Source organism: Tiliqua scincoides, chromosome 3 (assembly GCF_035046505.1).
Source record: "Tiliqua scincoides isolate rTilSci1 chromosome 3, rTilSci1.hap2, whole genome shotgun sequence".
NCBI classification, from domain to species: domain Eukaryota; kingdom Metazoa; phylum Chordata; class Lepidosauria; order Squamata; family Scincidae; genus Tiliqua; species Tiliqua scincoides.
The window spans coordinates 111,405,111-111,426,421 of NC_089823.1; the positions used below are offsets into that span (position 1 = coordinate 111,405,111).

Consider the following 21,311-nt stretch of genomic DNA (forward strand, 5'->3'; position numbering starts at 1 on the left):
TCGTCTGGCGGCCCACTGCACTGAAAGCTGTGCTCCCAGGCCCAGCTGAGATCCAAATTCACTCTTCAGCGCTTTCTTGTGAGCCCAGAAGACAATGGAGTGGCCACAAATCAGTGCCCTCGCTGGCAGGGAAAGGCCCAGACCTAAAAATTAAAGAAGGAAAACAAAACAGTGTAAGTAAACATGAACAATCGGGCGATAACTAAGACGACCCACCTGCCTTTGGGGCACACGTAGCTCTTAAATGCCCGAGATCTCCACCTACCTATTCTTTTGATCTCTCCACTATCCCAAAAAGCTCTAACAAGGTCAAATCAGCTGTAAGCACTGCAAGATGACACTCTAATCACCTAGCATGTGGTGGTTTAAAGGTTTGCTGGTTGACAACCAACTCTACTGCCTGGTTGTCATGCAATAAATGCACCGAGGCTTGTTAAATATTCCCTACCCACAGGTGTGCACCGCCACCAGTGGGAACTGTTCCACAGGTCATCTCTCTGGTGTTCCTATCCTCAACCAATGCATTGGGCCATGCAGCAGAGCACCACTTGCCCCTGAAATAAATGCTAAACCCCTAGCTACCAGATATGTAGGACTGCTACCCTGTCCGCCACAAGGATACCTGTATTATGAAATTCCAGGAACTCCTGCCAAGTGCACATGTCCTCCCACATCTCCCAAGGCACATACAGATAATAATGGGGTTTTTCCACCCCCTTATGCTGCTTATAACCTCCGAAAGAATATCACTACTGGGGCTATTACCCTGCAAGCAGAGTAAATGCCTGACAACACCTGCAGGTCCCTAAGGAACTTAATGAACCTGGGTTCCTACTTTAAGCAGGCCCTACCTGCCTAATTACCACCAAGGGCAGCAGCATCCGCCTTCAGTGGCAAGCTGGATTCCCAGAAAGGTAAGGGTGGTAAGCAGACCCTCCTTCTGGTCAGGTGGGCCAAGGGGAGGAAGTACAGGAATCCTATAGCCCGTGTCTAAGTTGCAATAGTAACGTGCCAATTCTTTATCAGAGTAGCCCTGCAAGTGTGCCACCAGTGCAGGCAATATGAATCAGGGTGGGTCCCTGTCTGGGAGGGGAGTTCTCCATCCTTCCAGCCCTGGCCTGCCTACAGCCTCTGTCCCTGTCCGAACCCTGATGGTTTGGAGCGCAAAGACTGCATGCTTGCTGTTACACTGGACTCATGAGTGGGAGAAGGTGAAGTCCGCCCTGCTACATTTTCCTGTCAAAACACAACAGTAGCAAGAGCATAAGGGTTGACCCATCACCCCCCAGTCGCACCTGCGGCCTGGGCTGAGACATTCCTTGAAATTAAATTCCCACTCCTGGGTTGATTGTCCAAATTAGCTTAAGTCGGGATAATGATCTGGACCCCAGGTTCATCCTGGGGGGTGCGCCAAGCGAGGGCAGGAAAATGTGATGCTTGAAATCTAAAGAGTTAAACCAAAGCAAGCACAGGTATTCCTGTATATTCCTTCAACATTCTAAATGTGTTAAATATTGAATATTGTGGCCACCTTGGCTGGCTACGTCAGTATAACCACGGCAGCATATATAATCCATTGAACGAGTTGTTCCAATTCTTGTCCATTTTCCATTTGTGAATCAGTTGTGGGCCTGGTAAAAGGCACCATAAGAATTCTAGCCATGAGGAGTAAGCTCATAGGGGGTGCCGGAAACTGAGGAGACCCCTCTGAAAGGGAGGGCAGTGGTCACTGCAGACCCCGGCAAAGGTGCCCCTGTTCTTTGATTCGCAGCAGCTGGTTGCTCTGGACCTGGTACTGAATGTGGGGATGAGAGATTTTTGCGTCATGGGTGGAAATCCCCATCCCAGCCAATATTGCATGGAGGGGGCAGTGCCAGTGCTGCAGCAGGCAAACTGACTCCATCCCTCTCAACCCAGCCTCTGACCCCCGCTGTGCTATTCCCCTATCTGTTTTCACCCGTTGATGCAGTGAGCATTGGTTCTGCAACACCAGGTGCAGGCTGGATATTTTGAGGCTTGTTCACTTCCTGGTCATCCTTCACCCAGAGCCAGGCTGAGTTGTATACCTGTGTGATCTCACCTCCTGTGGGTGCTGGTGTCTGCGCTGAATTACCAGGTGCTGGCTGGGTCTGCCGAGGCTCACCCTGTTCCTGGGTCCTAGCACGTGCTGACAACAGCCTGGTCATGGTTTGTTGCTTCTCGACTCTCCAGGACAGACACTGCTGGAGCTGTAAGTGCTGGCACTGCGTGTGCTGGTGCAGCCTATGCTTGTGGATGCTCACTTGGCTCACAGCTGCTGCAGGGGCAGAAAGAGGTTTAACTGGAGGCTGCCGCTCACCTGGCTTCTCCAAGGCTGTCATTCCGAACGAAAGAATCTGCATTAGGTTAGCTCCACTATCCTTCTGATTAGACGTTCGACTGGGTGGGGGAGCAGCTGAAATGTTGCCCATATCCCCAAGTCCAGTCCCTCAATATGCTCCCTTTCTCTAGCGCCTCCACAGGAGCAACTAGTGCTCAGAGAGCGTAATCCTGTGCATGTCCACTCATGGGCTTACTCCCAGGAAGTAACAAGACTGCAGCCTCAGCCTGGGAGCATCTTCCTCCTCATCTGAAGAAGAAAGAGGCGTAGGGGCTGGAGGGTGCTTTCTTATTCCTCTGGGCATGGTTGCCTATAAGCAATATGAAAAACACTGAGCTACACCTTTGAGACAGAACCCCCTGCAGCCCTTATCACCAGTCGCCACCCCTTCCAAGCTGCCTCCCAGCGCCTATCCCCAAGTAATAGAGAAAAAGGGGAGAGGGGGGCTGAAAGGCAAAGGGGCCATTCTCCCTTCTCGCACCATGCTACCCACGTGCCTACAGGTGCCCCAGGAAGGAGCGTGGCCACTCGCTGCCTTCCCCCCAGTCGCTCAAATGGGAGACCAGTGGGGACTCACCGCCACGCACTGGCGCAACCCGGGAGGCAGCGTGGCCATCTGCTGCCCTCCAGCAATAGGGAAAAGGGGAGCAGAGGAGGGAGTGAAGGAGCTTATCTGAGCCTTCAGGGCAAGAGGAGATGGCGGGGAGCTGGTCCTCTCCTAGAAGCTCCTCTCACTCCACGCACTGCACCACGTGCCTCCTACGCCTGGGCAGGAGTGAGGCCGCTCGCTGCCTTCCCCGCCACCGCCCAAACAGGAGACTGGCGGAGAAGCTCCCAGCCAAGTACCAGGGAGAGAGTGCGACTATCTGCCTCCCTCCCCACAGGCGTCTGAACGGAAGGCATGTGGGGAAGCCCAGGCTACCCGCCCGCATCCAGGCGAGTGGCTGGGAGGGAGTGCGGCTGCCGCTGCCCTCCCCGCAGCAGCCCCAATGCAGGGCCCAGTGGGGAAGCTCAGGGTGCGCTGGCGAGGTGCTCTTCTGGGTGGCCACCCCGCCCAGGAAGAGCCACCCCGCCCAAGGAGAGAACTGAGGAGTAGGAGAAGGCAGGGTGGCTGCCCAGCCGGGGATAAACAGTGCGGAGGAGGAGGCTGAATAGAAAGGCCACATGGGTGCCGCCCGGGGAATCAGCAGCAAAGCTCCGCAGCAGCTTCCAGAGGAAAGCTGCAACCCACCCCTGGTACCAGATTCCCCTCCCCAGCCCCTCTGGCCTGCCACGCTGGTCCCTCGTCGCCTCAACACTGCAGCTCCCTGCTGCTCCTTCCACTGTTACCGAGGAACCAAGAGGCTGGGGGAAGCATGGGCACCAGCCTTTAAACTACGCGCCCCAGGCTTGCCCCTCCCCACACGTCATGCAGGGGAGGGAACCGGGCAACTCCCTTTCCACCTGCAACCACAGCTGGAGGGCTTTTTCCAGTGCAAATCTAAGGGCCAGATTAGATGTGACCCTAAACACATAAGTGAACCTTCTTTTGTGTGTCTGTGTGTATTTTTTTTAAGTAAATAGTGCAAGGAGGAGACACTTAAACTGCAAATGGGGGGTAGGGGCTTTAGTGGGATGTGTTGCCATGGTTCCAATGCTGATTGTGCCCCCATGCCACTTTTATTAAGGAACAGGCTTCTCAAAAAGAAGAATGGAAACTTTGCTGATATATTTAGAGTCATGTCTAGTTTTACCTCTGAGATTGCATTGAACATAATGGAACTTGCTTCTGAGTAGAATTGAGCCATTACCTGTTCTCAAAATTCAAAGGCAATTACATTATTTGAGCAAATGTTTCTCCCTTAAGGCAGTACATTAAAGAGTGCAGCAAATGTGATTCGCCGTAATCATTGTCATCATTGTTATTAGTTACTTAAACATATGCTTCTTTTTTTGCTTAGAGTTTTTCCGAGAACTGCTGGAGAATGCAGAAAGATCCTTAAATGATATGTTTGTACGGACATATGGCATGCTGTACATGCAGAATTCAGAAGTGTTCCAGGACCTCTTCATAGAACTGAAACGGTATTATACAGGCGGCAACGTGAACTTGGAGGAAATGCTGAATGACTTCTGGGCTCGGCTATTAGAGCGAATGTTACAGCTCATAAACCCCCAGTATCATTTCTCAGAGGACTACCTGGAGTGTGTCAGCAAGTACACAGACCAGCTCAAACCTTTTGGAGACGTACCCAGGAAACTGAAAGTTCAGGTGACAAGAGCTTTCATTGCCGCAAGAACCTTTGTTCAGGGGCTGACCGTAGGCAGAGAAGTTGCTAACCGAGTATCCAAGGTAATGGAAATGCTTTCTTTTGGTTGCTAGTTCTTGCTTTTAAATTGCTCCACCAGAGACTTGAGCTCCTATTTTGCACTGCCATTTTTGTGTGCAACTTTCAATCTATGTCACTTTTATAGCTAAAAGGGATGTTTGTTGGTGTGTGACTGTAGCAGGTTCCATCCCTTGGACATTGTCGGAATGATAGCAGTACAGTCGAGATTTAGGACGGAACATTTGTCAATATTTATCTAGCAGAAAGCCCTTCGGAGAAAACCCAGCAGTGCCAGTTTGCAGCTCCCATGCCCCTACCTTTGAGTATTATCCTATTTCATGATCAGTTTCATTTGGGAGGCAGCAACTGTAATATATTTAAGCACTGTCACCACCAAATTTGTGTAATGCAAAATTGAAGGGAAATTTTGAGGGCCGCGTGAAGGTGAGAAATCTGTATCTGTATCTAAGTGTCTGGGTTTTAATATTTGTTGGTTTGTTCATTAGTTCATTATTTTACACACTGCCTCTCCAAATGCTTGAAACAAATTCTATAATTAAACTCATTGATTTTTTCCCCCCTTGGGGGATATCTGTTTAGGTGAAGCAAAACCATCTCTCCAGACCAAATATTATTTTGGTGAGCACGACAGAGTTTGTCCAATTGACTGTGAACTGATCAGATTGATCAAGCTGAGAAATAATAATAATTCTTATTATCATTTCTAGAGGTTCCATACATAAATGGAACATTAACTGGGTTCCATACATAAATGAGAATAAGTTATAGACTCTGTCCTCAGGCTTACAACCTAATGCACAGATGGGCAGGTTTTAGGGACTCCTGTGGGTTGGGGCAGCTACCAAAAAAATGGCAGCTTGGAGAGGCAAAGCAAGTTGGAAAATAATGGGTTGGTGAAGCCTGTTGCAAAATGATGGTTTTCACAATAATTTGCATTTTGGGTGGTTTTTATGCACATATAAAGACACGCAAAGCCCATTAGTGCCGTCTACTTGATACTTCTCTCATAGTCTAAGCAAAGTTGGGGTGTGATTTGAACCTGGATTCTGGGGAACGGGGGGGGGGCACAAGAAAAAAACATTCAGGCCACTCAAAGCAGGAGGGTAGAAGATTTGATAAGTATGTGCACACCATGATTGGACACACAAGGGAAGGGGAATGGTGGAGACAGGCAAAAGTGGAAAATCGGTTCGAGAGTGCCAGAACAAAAAGATGTTAACAGTCATTTACACCTATCTGTGCCTCTTTATTGGTGATATTCTGGGAGAGGAGGTCCAACTTTTCAATGGATTCTTTTCCTCTGTCAGCCTTGGGGGCCAGAGTGTCCTTTCTACTCTGTCCTCTGTCTTTTCTGCACTATAAGCAGATGAGCAATGACTGAAAGAACCTGTGAGCGCAGTTGCCTGTGCCAGGTTACTGGGATTCTCAGGCAAAGCCATGCATTGGGCCTCCCATAACATCACACCCACTCCCAATGGCACATTAAAAGATGCTGTCGACAGAACCGAGGATTCAGGGATTGACCTGGTCAGGTGGTTCTCTGATGGGTGTGGTCCCTCAGCCAAAGCCTGACTCCTGATGTCACCTTTGCCTGTGAGTAACCAGGATGATTTCTTTTCGTTGTTGATTCCCATTTTTATGTTGTCTATTATCTTATGCGGAAGGAGCTTAATCATTTTGGAAAATCCTTGAACAGGTTGTAAGGCGTTTTCTATAACGCTTGGGTTGCTGTGTGCATACTTTCTCCAAAACGGAATGCAATCAGGTTACAAAAAGAAGAAAAGAGCTTCACGTATGAAGATACATTGATGTCTTTTTATCCATGAAGAAATTCCCTGATCCTGCAGGGTGAATAATGTTCAGATAATTGGTGTGTGTGAGAGGTGTTGCTGTGTTTCCAAGTTTACAACTGGGCTGACTGTTTGAGGCTTGATAGACCCAATAGCCCCATTATGAATTGGGTCTGGAAGCAAACTGGTAGCCTGTGAGGTTCTTTCAGTACTGGCAAGTTTTCTTGTTTACTGCTTGGTACAAGTTAGCAGCCTTGCTGTTGTTTTCTGGACTGATGAAGGCCCACAGAAAGTTCAGTGCAATAATCTAAGCTGGACATTACCTGCACATGGAGAACTGCAGCCAGATCTGACTGGCATATCACCCAAAGTTAGTTACGTTTATATTTAAGCAGCATAACATTTTATCTTTTCACAAATATATGTAGTAGGCAACCTTCAGTCTCAAAAGACTATGGTATCGCGCTCTGAATTGTGGTTCTGGAACAGCGTCTAGTATGGCTGAAAAGGCCAATTTGGGAGTGACAATCCCTTCCACACTGGGAGCAAGTGCAGTCTGTCCCTGGTCTGTCTCCCTGGCTATGGGCCTTCCTTCTTTGCCTCTTAGCCTCAGACTGTTGGCCAAGTGTCTCTTCAAACTGGGAAAAGCAATGCTGCACAGCCTGCCTCCAAGCGGGCCGCTCAGAGGCCAGGGTTTCCCACCTGTTGAGGTCCACTCCTAAGGCCTTCAGATCCCTCTTGCAGATGTCCTTGTATTGCAGCTGTGGTCTACCTGTAGGGCGCTTTCCCTGCACAAGTTCTCCATAGAGGAGATCCTTTGGGATCCGGCCATCATCCATTCTCACGACATGACCAAGCCAACGCAGGCATCTCTGTTTCAGCAGTGCATACATGCTAGGGATTCGAGCACGTTCCAGGACTAATAACTCTTAGCGTTTGTATTCAAAGCATTCTACATACATGAACTGAGTAATCCTTATAATAGCCTGAAAACTCAGACAGCTTATCCCCATCTGCTAGATAGAAAACTGAAAGAATCATCACTTGCCTTTAGCCACAGTAACTGAGGTGATATTTCAACCAAAGTGGAGACTTCACAGTTCACATTTTTAGCAATTTCACGATATCAGCTCTTCCCTTTTCTCATGTATTACATCTTTTCATTATAGAAATCCAAACCTGTATGCTTGAACGCTAAAAAGGAAACAAAACATGTAAATGTATGACATCACCATCCCATGAGAGTAGACGATTTGATCCATGGTTTCCTGTTAAGCAGTGTAGTGACACATTGGAACAGATGAAGGATAACATCCTGGTTGTCATTTTACATGCATCGATCATTGCAAAGCCTTTTGTTATGAGGGTTCTGGTCAGCAAACATTTGTGCAACTAGAAAACATCATTGAGATAGACAGATTTTTACATTTGCTTTCCCATAGAAAACCTTACAGCCCCCCCCCCCCAATCATGGCATTAACAAATGCACATAGCAGATCTCTTGCAAGCTGTTCCAAAATAATACAAGTGTAGGCGGCATTCAGAGTACTGAATAGACTAACACAAATTTTCCCTGCTTACATTTTTTTTTACCTGCTTACCAAAATTTTTCCTGCTTACCAATAAAAGTGACTTAGGGCCCAATCCTATCCAATTTTCTAGCAGCTGCAGTGCAACAAATGTTCCCTTACCTCGAGGAGGCCTTGAGGACTTCCCCCTCACCACAGAATGCAGCACACACCCTGTTGGCATGGCTGCATCAGTGCCGGAAAGTTGGATAGGATTGGGCCCTCAGATGGATTTTGGCCCTGCAGTAGTACCAGCATTTCAAGAGCGAGTTTGATTATCTTTGGTTGCAATTCTATACACATTTGCCTGGGAGCAAGCCCACTTGAACACCATGGGACTTAATTATGAGTAGACATGCCTAGGCTGGCTCTGGAAGTCTGCTTCATGTCAAGGGTGCTGCGAGGGGGATGAGGCTGGTGCAAGCTGCACCAAGTGACACCAATTTCGGGGGTGACACATGGTCACTGCACAGCCCAAGTCCACTCAGTGGGCTGCTTCAGCCACTCCAAGTTACTCCTTTGTGTTCTTGTGAGCAAACGAAGAAGCAACTCGTAGCAGCTGAAAGAGCCAGGAAAGGGTGTCACTCTCCTTACAGGCTGCAGGGAGGGGTGACACCCCCTTGGCTGTCCTGTTTGGTGGCTCAACCTCTGAGCCGAAGTGAAGTGGTTTGCAAAGATATGTCTTTGTGAAGACATGGCTTAGGCTCAGAGCCAGAGCTGCTGAACATAACCAAGAAAGGGTGCCTTTCCTGCACCAGGTGACAGCAAGGTAAACTGTGTCACTGCTTCCTGTTGTTCAAAACTTTCTAATCAACTGATCTCGGAAGTCAGAGGGATAGAAGAGTCCATGAGGAGAATGCATTTTGCTAGCCTGGTGTCAGATTCATTTGTTTTAAACCGACCAACAACTGTACAGCACAAATGCTGCCTCACCCCACTTGGGATAGTTTAGTGAATGATTTACAGCTTCATTCTACAACACCTGCTGAAATGAATTACGTACGTAAAACCAAAGGACACACACAGACCACAATAACTGAAGCGCCTCTAAGTGATCTAAGTGATCATGGTGGTGGTACCCATTCAGAACTTAGAAGACCCATGGGAAGCCATTCCTTCATCCTTGGGTCATCCATATTGCAGTGTCATCAAGCTTCTTCATTACTGCACACTGACATTTGTGTCTTTCCACCTGAAAGACTTCCTTCTCTATTTTCCCCCAACATTTAAGTCTAAAATGGTAGTCTGAAAGTGGCAATTGATTAAAGCATAATTTATATTCATATAACAGAGTATAGCTGAGTAGCTAAGAGGTTGACGGATAAAACTGAGAATATAAAAATCAGTCAGCTGTCATGTTCCTCCTCCCACTTCGTGTTGCAGATCTTTGTAATCTACAGGGTGGTGTTCAGAGGCAGGACAGGAGAGATGTGGATGATTTAGTATCTTTGTGATTAATGAAATTTCCAGCAAGGAATTTGCCTTTGACTGTGTTTTTTCTTTGTCACTGCCTCTTGACTTTTACTTTGAGAACTTGTGACAGCCCACAAGTTTGACATATCTTTAATAAAGATAACTGAGTGTTTGCAGTTCTTTCAGGAAATGCACTCTATTGGTGAGGATTTTAATTTCCACCATGTTGTAACACTTCCAGAGACAAGTTGTCAACTAGAGGAAATAAGAAAAAGCAGAAGCGGCACTTTTCATAGGGCTCCAGTTTTCACAACAATATCACCAGCAGTGCTGCTGGTGTGGTACAGCAGCTATTTTGAGGGCTTTGGATCAAAGAGTTGAGATCCCCTCTCAACCTCGAACAAGCTACGAACCCTCAGTGTAAGGTATCTCATAGGGTTGCTATGAGAATAGAATGGAATTATCTCTAATGGTTATTCTCAGGGATAGCCCAAGTCCTCCTGATTCCTGAGGCAGCATGCCAGATGCTGCCCCCTGACCCAATGATAATACCAGCCTCCGCCTTCCTCCTGCCCGCCAATGTTCTAACTCCACTCTCCTCCCTTCCACATTTTCTCTTCCTTTCTGGACCCCTCTTCCTTTTTCAAATCAGAGAGTAGAAGGAAAAGAAGGGGCAGTAGGAGGGAGACAGAAATGGGTGCCCTCCCACCAGTCTGTTGCCTGAGATGACAGTGGCCTCATGGATTAGGTGGCCCAGGTGTTTTGCTGTACTCCTCTGAGCAAAGATTATTACTATGATAAAAATAAATACAGGTGGAGTCTCATTATTCGGGTTCCGTTCCCTGAATGGCAAAAATCGCACTGTAGCAAGTCAATTTAAAAAACAAAGTTCCTTTGCTCACAGCTTTGCTGACTTTCGTGATGCTAAAACAGAGTCATTAAGATGACAATCCAACAGTCTCTCTCCAGAAAGCTGTCTTTCTGGAGAGCTCCCCGCAGTTTCAGAAGTGAAAGTGGAGTGATCACGCTCCACTTCTGCTTTAGCGGAGGCGGGGCACAATCGCTCCACTTTCGCTTTCAAAGCTGCGGGGAGCCCTGCAGAAGGTCGCGCAGGGCTCCCCACACCCCCGGGAGGCTGCAGGAGGCTCAGGTAAGTGTAACGAAGCCCCTGCAGCCCCTCTGAGCGGTGCGATCCTGGGGATCGCGCTGCTGCCTCCTCCCTGCCTCTAGGTTGCCCCTGCCCCTTAAGGTGAAAGTGGCTAGGGCCCACAGGCTGGGGCATCACGATGCCCCAGTCTGAAAAGCCCTGCCATAGCCCAAAGAAAGCGTACACTGCCATTGCAATGCTGCAAAATATATGCATTTTCTGACTGGAAAACAATAACATATGAAACAGGCATTAATTTGCCTTCAACAATGATGAGATTCCCTTTTAAGAGCTCCCATTTATATACATGACTGCAGATTGTGACACTGTAGGTGAAGCCTTTTTATTCCAAGGAAAGACTTAACAATTAAATTAGTACAGTGGTTCCCAAACTGGTCGGTCATGACCTACCAGGGGAACTGGAAAAGAGCCATTCCCTTTTAAAGGGAATGGCAAAGAAATTAGCAGGAATATGATCAGAACTATTGTGCTGCTGCTGGGGAGGGAAGGGTTTTTTACACTTACCCATGTCTGCTATGGTTGCTATGTCTCTCCAGAGGGTCCAGGAAGCCTGCAACCCCCTCTGCAGCTCTGCCAGCAGCTTCAAATTGCTGCAAAAAAGAAAAAAAACCACTTCCAGTTCCTTGATGAAACCAGGATATGGTCCCGTCCCCCCCCAGCATTTTGAAGCTGCTGGGAGGGCTGCATTGGGGGTCAGAGGGAGACCCTCTTTGGACTTTCCAGAGAGCCATAGCAACCCCCAGGTAAGTGTAAAAAACCCTTCCCTCCCTGACAGCGGCATGATAATCCCAATCATGTTGCCCCCTCCCCTCCCCTCCCCTGCAAATGCTTACTTACTGAATCAGCATCTAATGATATGTGGGTGTTTTTCTTATAAAGAAACTTATTTAAAAGTTTTCTGAGCACCTGATGCCAATTATGCTGCTGTCTTGTTTCAAAAACTGGCTAAATCAATTTTTGTCCCTGGGTTTCATTAAATTATACAGATAGCTGATTTCTTGCCACAAACACAGGGCTTTATGGGCAGAGCGAAACCAATGCTGTAATAGAATTAGAAGGTAGAGGCAAGGTTTAGCAGTGAAAAATGTGCCCTGCTAATTGCCAGTGATCACTTCGAGTTGCTGCCTGCCAGCCTGCTGCTTTTTAAAGATACCGAATCAATATTCTCACAAACTCAGTTTTCATGGTTTATAAATAAGTATTCACCCTCTTTTCTGGGAGGGGGGGGGGAAGCTAAAAATAAAGGTCAATATCAAGTGTCACGCTGATTCAGAATATAATTACGGGGATGGGGGGGAACAAATATGACATGCTGATTGAGCAGGTAATTAGGAACCAAAACAAATAGTATATTAATGCTGGAAAATGCAATTTGAAGACAGTGATAAAGTGCTATGTGTTATGTGCATGGGATGGAAAGGGAATTATGTCCTACAATGGTACAATATACAGTACACCCCTTGCCATCCTGTGTATCGAATGCATGCTGCCTGTTCTCGGCCAGGCATATAAAGTAAAACCAGCTTAGGTTGCTTCCACTCCCCGAAGGTGAGTATCCATTCTATGGATTGTGTGTATGTGTATAAATGGCTGTTGTGTGTAAAAATGAGAGCGCTTATGTACTTGTGTATACACACCAAGAACGTTCTTTGTGTGTGTGTATATACACAAGTACATAATATTTGAGCCTATTTTTAAGACTTAACAGGGAGACAACAGAACAGACATACACATACAAACAAGATTGCAAACATATTATTATTATTATTATTATTATTATTATTATTATTATTATTATTATTATTATTATTATTATTATTATTATTAACAGTCTATGCAGGGCTGGGTTATAATCTGCAGTTTGGGCTCTAACCAAGATCTTGGGAATCACAAAGATACTGCCGTAAGATTCTTGCTGTTCCTAGCAACCTTGTTCTCTGTAGCTGCTTTATTTTTATTGCTGTTGTTGTTAAAATACGACTTTTCAATACCTCAATAGATGGTTCCCTGTCCCTAAAAGGCTCCCAAGCTAAAAACAACACAGAAGTGTTACCAGCAAAACCCCATGCTGGAGTGCATAGTTTAAGGACTAGACAGGCAGACATACAGGCCAATCCCCATGCCTTACCCCAGCAACAGCTGTCACAAAGGTGTGGCAGCTGGGAGGGATGGGAGAGGTGCTGGTGGAGAGGCCAGTGCTAATTGGTGCTGTACCTCTGTGCCAGCGGGGCCAGCACCAGGAGCATGTGGCAGTAAGTATCCCACAGAAGGTGTTTCTGGGTGGGGGGAAGGTGAGGAGGGGGTGAAACCGGACGGGAGGGTGACCCGGGGCGGTTCAAGCCTGGGAGGGGGCAGGCAGCCTCTAACACTGAATCCTATCACCTCTCCTGAGCCTTGGAGCCCTACATGGGTCTTCTTGGTTCTGCGCCAGCTAAATAGAGGGTTCTACCTGGAGCATAGAGAAGACATCATGTGGGGTGGACTTGAGTAGAAAATCTCTCCAAAAATAACCTTGATTGTTTTACTGTGATAACTTTATTTCAGTAGGGGTCATGTAGCAAAGGGAAATGGGTGGTTTGTGAGTTAGTGTAAACTGCCTAGTGTTTGCAGGAGAGGGGGGTAAAAATTTAATGTTTAGGTTTTCTCACCATCAGAGTTTCTCCAGAAACCATCATTAAGTCCCACTACAATTAAATGAGCATGAGGGATTTGAAGAGTATATGACCAGGCAGAGTCACTTCTTGATCTTTTGTCAGGCTTTCCAGTAACTCTTTCTACCACCTGAAGGTAGCTTTTAACCTTTGGAACATGATGCTGCTGCAGTATGTATCTTCAGTTCCTATTCATGCTAGTGAAAGAGCAAGCAGATTGCAGCTACAAAATGACTCAAAACCTATGAGTTTTGAAAACCTATGAGTTTTGAGTACAGTTGAAAAGCGCACATCAAAAGTCAAGCGTTCAGGGGTTTCTCAGAAATCAAACTGCGTTGCTACACAGACTTGCAGAGTGGCAACAGTAAAAGCCAAGAAGTTGTGATTTAAACAGTTTTAGAGTTTTCTTTCTTCTTCTGTTTTTTTGCAATGAATTCTCTGGTGAGGAAATGTGATAAAACGTACCACCAATGAACTGGAGCTCATCTGATCCCCACCATTGACTCTCCTGCTGACACTGCCAGATTTGAACATAGTATAGTTCTTCTGTGATTAATCTTACAGCAGCTTTAGAATTTTTGCTGCTTTAGCATGATGGAGGGAGTGGGGGGGGGGTGAAGTGAGGAAATGCAGAAGAATCAAGCAGAGGATGGAACAGGAGATTTAAAAAGCCAGAAGGTTAAACTGCACTCTGAGATGTAAATCATTCTGCGACATGCTGACTTTTCCTGAACTACCGGAGTTGCTGGTTATCTTTAAGGTGTTTTAACAGACTGCCAACAGAAGCAGTGTTTTGCAACCATGGCTTGATAAGTCCTACGTATACCATTTCTTATACAGATCTGAAGTAAAACGAACAATGGAGTCCCCTGTCGTGCCTGCGTGGAGCATTTTATTCAACAGGATATCTGATTTGGGTAAAATGGTAATTCCTTGGAATAGTAATGATATTTGAAGAAGTTCTGTATTGAAGCTGTTGCTTCAGGCAGAGTCATCACATCATTTATTTCAAGATTACTTTTCATTTTCAGGGCAACCATTGTCCTTTCAAGGGGGCTGGAATGGAACCTGGGGGAAAATAACTTGTTTTGCCCTTCCTCCTTTTTGCATAGTTTCTTATTTAATTTATTTAAATGATTTGCATTCTGCCTTTTCCTCCGAATAGAACTCGGTCATTGTTTCACTGATCAGCTAGTTTTTCATTGTTTCATGATCAGTGAGTTTTTCCAGTCCCATTTCTCCCCCCCCCCATCTCGTCATCCTCAGGTGAACCCAGTCAGTTGGAGATCATGTAGTGAGTCTAATGATGTCACTGATGGCAAATGTAAGTCAAGGCAGTGGTTCCGGGAGTGGTCAGATAGATTATTTTCACCAATTGGGGTGCATTACTGCTGCCAAAGGTGCTATCAAAGTGGCAAGAGAGGGGAGAGAGATTACCCTGCCTCTCTTCTCCTCCTTTAAACTGTCAGTTTGCTAGGATGTGACCACATCATGAAATACGCTCTGAAAAAGTGCTTTACCAAGAAAGAGGGAGGAATCACACCTTACATCACCCAGTGATCTGATCTTAAACATCTATAATTAGAGGTGTTGAATGCCATAGGATTTCAGCCTAAGTCTTACTGAACTCAGTAGGCTTACTGCTGAGTATAATAATAATAATAATAATAATAATAATAATAATAATAATAATAATAATAATAATATTACTATTATTATTATTAACAGTATTTATATGCCACTTTTCAACTAAAAATTCACAAAGCAGTTTACAGAGAAAATTAAAGAACTAATGGCTCCCTGTCCCCAAAGGACTCACAATCTAAAAAGATGCAAATGAATACAGATAGCCACATAGAAAACATAGTGGCACATAGCCACTAGAAAAGACACTGCTGGGGTGAGGAGGGCCAGTTACTCTTCCTCTACTAAATAAAAGAGGAGCACCCACTTGAAAAAGTGCTTCTTATCCAGTTAGCAGGATTAATTAATAGCACCATTTTCAAACACCTCTATTTATAATTATGTTCATTTAAAATTTTGATTAGAAGAGGGTCACAGAAACCTACTTAAGTACCTTTAAATAGAGCAGGGTCTTTTATGATTTTTTTTTAAATTAAAAACCCCCTCCGAAAAGGTTATTTAGGGTGGATCTTCTCATTGAGCACCTTGGGTCACTTCAGAGAGAAAGGCAGGGTAGAAATACAGTAAATAAATAAGTAAACCAAAGATAAGCTCCTGATGAGCCCAAGCATTCCCTGAAATACAATTAGCAAACCACCAATCTCAATTATAGGAGGTTGGTTAAAGATGGAAACAGCTTTGTAAATCAGGCCTCAGGTGATCATTTAAAATGGTTCCTTTGGATATTAACAATCTGAGATCCCAGTTGGTAGTAACACCTGGGGCCATATTTTTACCTTAGTTTTAGGAGTCTGGCTGTCTTGATTCGCATGAATGGACCCATCATGGTGGTTTCCCCCGCTGCGTAATTGAGGTCTTGACGACTGCAGCATTTGGAATGTAATCAGAGTTCGGTGAAGGAAGTGAGAGACAGCGAAGAGGAATTTTTGCAGTTGGATTTTCAACAGAGAGCAAGTAAGAGAAGACTGTGAGATGGCGGATGGTGAAGTGTCTTGGGGTACAGTGGCTGTGCTGCCTACAAATTTGGTTGTGCAAATATATATTTGTAAATACAGAGATATTACAGAGACAGCAGATATTACAAACAGTCCAATTCTAACTAAATGCTGCCTGTGGGGCAAAGTAGCAGGAGCACAGGCTGCACTGCATCCTGTGAACAACTGGAGGCCATGCAGGAGTGGAGAGGTAAGTACAAATTTCCTTTGCTTTCCCACCCCCTTTCCTGCATTGTCTCCAAGGAGTCTACCTAGACCTGAGCCCGTTCACTAGCTGGTCAAGTTAAAGTAGAGAAAAGGGGGAACAAAATGAAGGACATGATATGGGTGGAGCAACTGTTACCCTGCACATGCCCAATCTCGTCTGATCTTGGAAGCTAAGCAGGGTCAGGCCTGGTTAGTACTTGGATGGGAGACCGCCTGGGAATACCGGGTGCTGTAGGCTTATACCATAGTCTTTCGAGACTGAAGGTTGCCAACCATTGCTGCCAATACCCGCCCTCCACCTGCTCTCAACACGCCCCTTGGGTGTGTTGATCATATATATTACCTTGGCCCAGGGCTGTGTTTGTATGGCCGATTAGTTTTACATAAGGGCCAATCAGAAATTAGTACAAATGAATAATGTGGCTTTATGTGTTTTTTTATCTAACTAGTTCAATGGAGGAGACTTAAATTGTGGGAAACTTTGTAGGGGATTAGGAGATTTGCTCTTTGCACCTCCTTAGTTCCCACTTAGTTCTTACTGTCAATGCTTTTTAAAACACATGTGTGCACATGGGAGAAAAACATCAGTGTGCAGGAACCCAATGTGTTGGCTAATGGCTCGTCTATGCAATTCACCAGTGAAAGGAAAAGGAAGGTGAGGGGAAAGGTACACGACAGTTTAGTAAAAAGTGCTCAAGGAACCAAAAACAAGGGGTTTGAACTGGAATTATTTGAATTAGCGCATACACTCTTTTTGTAGGGGGAATCTACCACTGACAGTCACGTGCATTTGGGCCTTAAGGAAAACTGTTAGAAGAAGAGGGGGAAAGAGCGGAACTCCTTAGAAGAAAAAGGGGCAGAGTGAAGGGGGGAAATGGGGGGAGGGAGTTGAAGAGAGATAGATTAAATGGGAGAAGAAAGAGAAGGCTTGGAGTGCAGGGAAGGAAGGAGAGGAGTTAGGGCCCAATCCTATCCATCTTTCCAGCCCTGGTGTAGCCACAATGCAGCCCCATGGAAAGGGAACACATGTTCCTATACCTTAAGAAGGCCCCAGTGACTGCCTGTCCACCACAGGATGCAGCGCACACCCTACTGGCACAACAGCACCAGCCATGGAAAATGGGATTAGATTGGACCAAAAATTTCAGAGATTTATAGGAATAAAAGAAGTAGGGTCCAGCTCGAGTAGAGGGAAGGAGGCACGTCACGGTGAAATGCAGGATATTGGCAGAGCCATTGTCACCAAGATCCAGTCTTGGTGGTCCCAATCTCCTCCCTGTTCCACCCATGTTCTGCCCTGTTCCGTCCAGCCCACGCCGCCCTCTAGCTTACTGGCACTGCCAGGGGTGAAGTGCTACCCCACCTCTTCTCTGGTTCTACTGCCTCTTCTGACAACACTCAGAAAATGGCCACCATCAGCAAGCTGCATGCAGCGTCAGCAGCTGTTTTACGACAGTGGAACTCTGTCTACTGTCATAAATCTCTCCATGCACTGACCCAATCCTATTTAGGATTGGGCTGAAGGATGCTCTTATTGAAAAGGTATTACAGAGATGCTCTTATCCAAAGTAGTCTAAAAACTGTTGTGCTATTCCTGGCTTCTTCATTATTTGGAGAAATAGGGAGTGCTTAATAATGCAATAAGAGACTCGTTGAAGTATTTGGCAGCGGTTTGGGAAAGCAAAAAACAAGGCATGCTGTCACCTTGTCACACCTTCTAGAGATCTTAAAATAACCTTCAAGGAAGCAACCTTCCCTCCACATCAAATGCAGGGAATGGAAGCTTTAAGGATGTGTTTGGAAAGCACCTGCTATCCCATCCGTCATGCGTGACATGTACTTCGCTAGGAGAGATAAGCACTTTACAGGTCTTTCATCATCTCTCCTTCCACCAGCCCTAACCCCTCCCTTTCTCTCATGCCTTTTTTTCTGAGAGCGAGGCAGAGAATTCAGACCACAGGGTTAGCTGCTGTCAGAAACCTCCCTAGAAAACCTTCCTGCCTGAATCTCTTTGGGGAGTCCTCAGGCTATTTCCTAGCCCAGTGTAATAAACTACAAAAAAATCTCTGAACTCTCAGATTGAATGCATTATTACTGTGGTACAATTCATTCCGTCTAAGCTTTCAACCTCTAATACTAAAAGGGAATACACTGTCTAGAAGATGCTATTCCTATCCTTTTATGCAGTAGCACTGCAAGAAGAGTAGCAGCCCGCCCGCCCTTCCTTTTCACTGTCTCCTCAACTAACAGAGAAGGCTGTGCCAGTCTCCTAATGCAGCAAAGTTGTCAAAATATTGATTAGTGCGAATACTGAGTTTACAGGGAGTTGGGTTCCCCTCCCTTTATATTTCTGGCTGAAAATAAAAAATGAGAACAGTGAAGAGACTAATCTGCCCAGCAGAATGAATCACAGATATTTTATTCACAAAAGGAAGATGAAACAAAAATTAGCCCGCTTTTATCATATGCATCAAGAGATGCCAATTTTTCTTGGTCTGTGTAAGTTCTTGATGACAGTGAAAATTGCAGGTTCAGAAAGGGAATTACAGCAGAGAAACTGTGCAGGGGGGCAAAGCAGCACTAATGTTTCAACGGGAATTAGCACCCATCCCACCTCCTGCTATCACTAGCTCAATGATACATTTGTATTTGGATATTCAAAACCTACATTGTCCATGCTGGGAACCTGAACAACCAGCCCCCAGTTTTCCCATTATGTTGAGAATGAAGGTTTTTCTTCTCAGCTTGAGTTCTGAGTGAAGCAGAAGCACAGCTTACATGTTGGTTCAGGGAGCAGGTGTAGAGGGATGATTCAGCAGAATCAGCAAGCACCTGGGACAGGCACACCCTGGGTGTGACCAAGCCAGTACTGATTGGCCGAGCTAACTATATAAGGTTAGTCTGATGGAGCCTCAAGTGCAGCAGTAGGGGAGTTGATGGAGGTAACTGTGAACTGCCGCCAGTGACTGAGGAGGCTGGATACTGTATGTATATGATATTACTGACTTATGGACTGAACCTTTGACTGTGTATTATTGGAACTGATTTGGACTTGTTATACTGGAACTGACTGCTCTCCGTACTGACTCTTGGACTGTTTAATGACTACTCTGAATGTGATATCCCTTGCTCAATACAACTGCTGAAAGTACTCTGCTGCATTTGATGTGTTTTCTTGCAACCTGCTCACATTGGGACAAGACTGGGAACCTACACCAATCCTCTCATAATTTATACAAAAACCTTTAACCTTAACATTTCTTTCCTTTTTAAAAATTTTTTTTGAACTGTTATTGAATGTGGGAATAAGCATTAATGCTCTAATAAAAGAATTAATTAAATAAATAGAGGTGGAAGAGCTGATCACATGGATCTCCACTAACTCAGGTACTCTGGGCTTTAGAAATAGTTGGGCTAAATAGTTGGTGCAGGTCTGTGTGGACCCTTGCTGTGGGATTCGGTCAGGGAAGGGGGTTGCATCAAGGTGGCCACTGATTTGGTGGCTGCTGCCGCCACCGAACCCACCTCCTTCCTAGACCCACTTTGCCCTCCTGCACCTCTCCTGCTGACTTACCTGCTCCAGTGAGTAGTGGGAGAAGCTTCTATACAGGCAGGAGGGTGTGGGTCTTCCCAACAACACTCCCAACAGCACACTGAGTAGTGTGCTGTCAGAGCGTCTTTGTCCTCAAAGGCAGACTCACGTCATATCTAAGAGATTACTAATGTAAGGATAATTGTGACCAGGTTTGCTTAAGACAGGAACAGGCATAAGTAGTGCACCAGCCAAGCCTGGACTTATGCACTCATGGGCCTCAGCCGTCAACTGGACCTGTAGGGACAATGGTGTGTGACCCCGACCAGAACAGATCGATTCACCATCACCTTGCAAGATGTACATCATTTCCGGGAGAGCAGATGCCCGAACCATTTTATAATAACTGTCAGTGTATATACCTATGAATGCTTTGCTTAACCTTAGCTTTCCTTTCTTCCTCCCCCTCCCCCCACAACTATTTTCCTTTTGCAAGGAACTCTGTTGTTTGGACTAGTACTGCCACTTCCTTTACAAACCCCACTGCTGGCTGAAATGGCAGAGAGAGATAAAGATCCTATATTATACCAGTAAATAGAAGATGTCTGTATAAGCAGGTCAACCATAATGTAAATATTTCTCATACTAGTGTTCCTTCCATCAGGGCCACTGACAACTGTGTGGGAAGCAGTCGTGTGATGCGGCCTATCAGTTTGATGGGATCATCCATACATTACCGGTAGGGAGCCAGCCAGAAGCCAAGGAACTGCATGGTCGTTACCAGTCTGCAAAGGCAATGTATGACTTTAGCCTAAGGAAGAGATTGGAGAGGCTGTACCTTACCAAAAGGAGCAGTGTCACTTTAATTTATTGTGCCTGATTATAACCCATGATAGAATACTCCCAAGGCAAATTGCAAACTCTGTACAGGGTAGAAATTTCACTGTGGTTTAGTTCTCAATAACTTAGAGTAGTATCATTTCCTGTGCTTAACTGCTGTCAAAGATGGTAGGATTTTTCACACCCAGAGCTTAAATTGACTTTGGCTTATACAGTCAGTCAACAGTCAACAAAACCTTTATTAGGCATAAACATTTGATAGGTGAGGACTCTGTACAGGAATCGTAGAGAGTATAAACCTAAGTAGTACACAAATATATGTATATGTGCACACCTATGTGTACACACAGATACAACGTACATTACATTTTACAAACAAACATGAATTATTTAAAAGACAGAAACAATCAGTTACAGTGAGGATCTTGCCAGAATATAGCCTACTCAGTGATTACTTGGTACAGAAAGCTTGGCTCGATTCAGAATACTCAAATTTAGGAACTGTGTGACTGATAGGGTTGTATGTTCTACATCACCTGCTAGAAGGAATTGAATTATATCTTTCTCAGAATGCCCTGTTTTGGGATGGAGCAAGGGAGAGAGAAATTGCTGCCTTAGTACTTGATATCTGGGACAGTGCAACATGATGTGTGTGGATGATTCTACTTCGCCTAAATTGCAGCTACATAAACGATCTTCCCTGGAGGCATTTCTAAAATTGCCAAATTTCTAAATTTGGCTTATACCAGTCCATGAAGCAAATGTAAAACCGGCATGGGCTATGACAGGCATTCGATGGTTTTATTCCACGTTC

At 45.5% G+C, this 21,311-nt stretch overlaps 1 protein-coding gene and 1 pseudogene across 2 annotated transcripts in view; both read left to right on the forward strand.

The window, feature by feature from the left end:
- Positions 1-21,311, forward strand: part of GPC6 (glypican 6) — an 853,410-nt gene that overhangs the window by 483,884 nt on the left and 348,215 nt on the right. For both annotated transcript variants that reach the window (XM_066621046.1, XM_066621047.1), the window contains exon 3: positions 4,300-4,691. In XM_066621046.1, the coding sequence (XP_066477143.1) occupies positions 4,300-4,691 (392 nt within the window). The remainder of the gene's footprint in view (positions 1-4,299; positions 4,692-21,311) is intronic.
- On the forward strand, positions 16,244-16,363 carry LOC136647149 (5S ribosomal RNA; annotated as a pseudogene).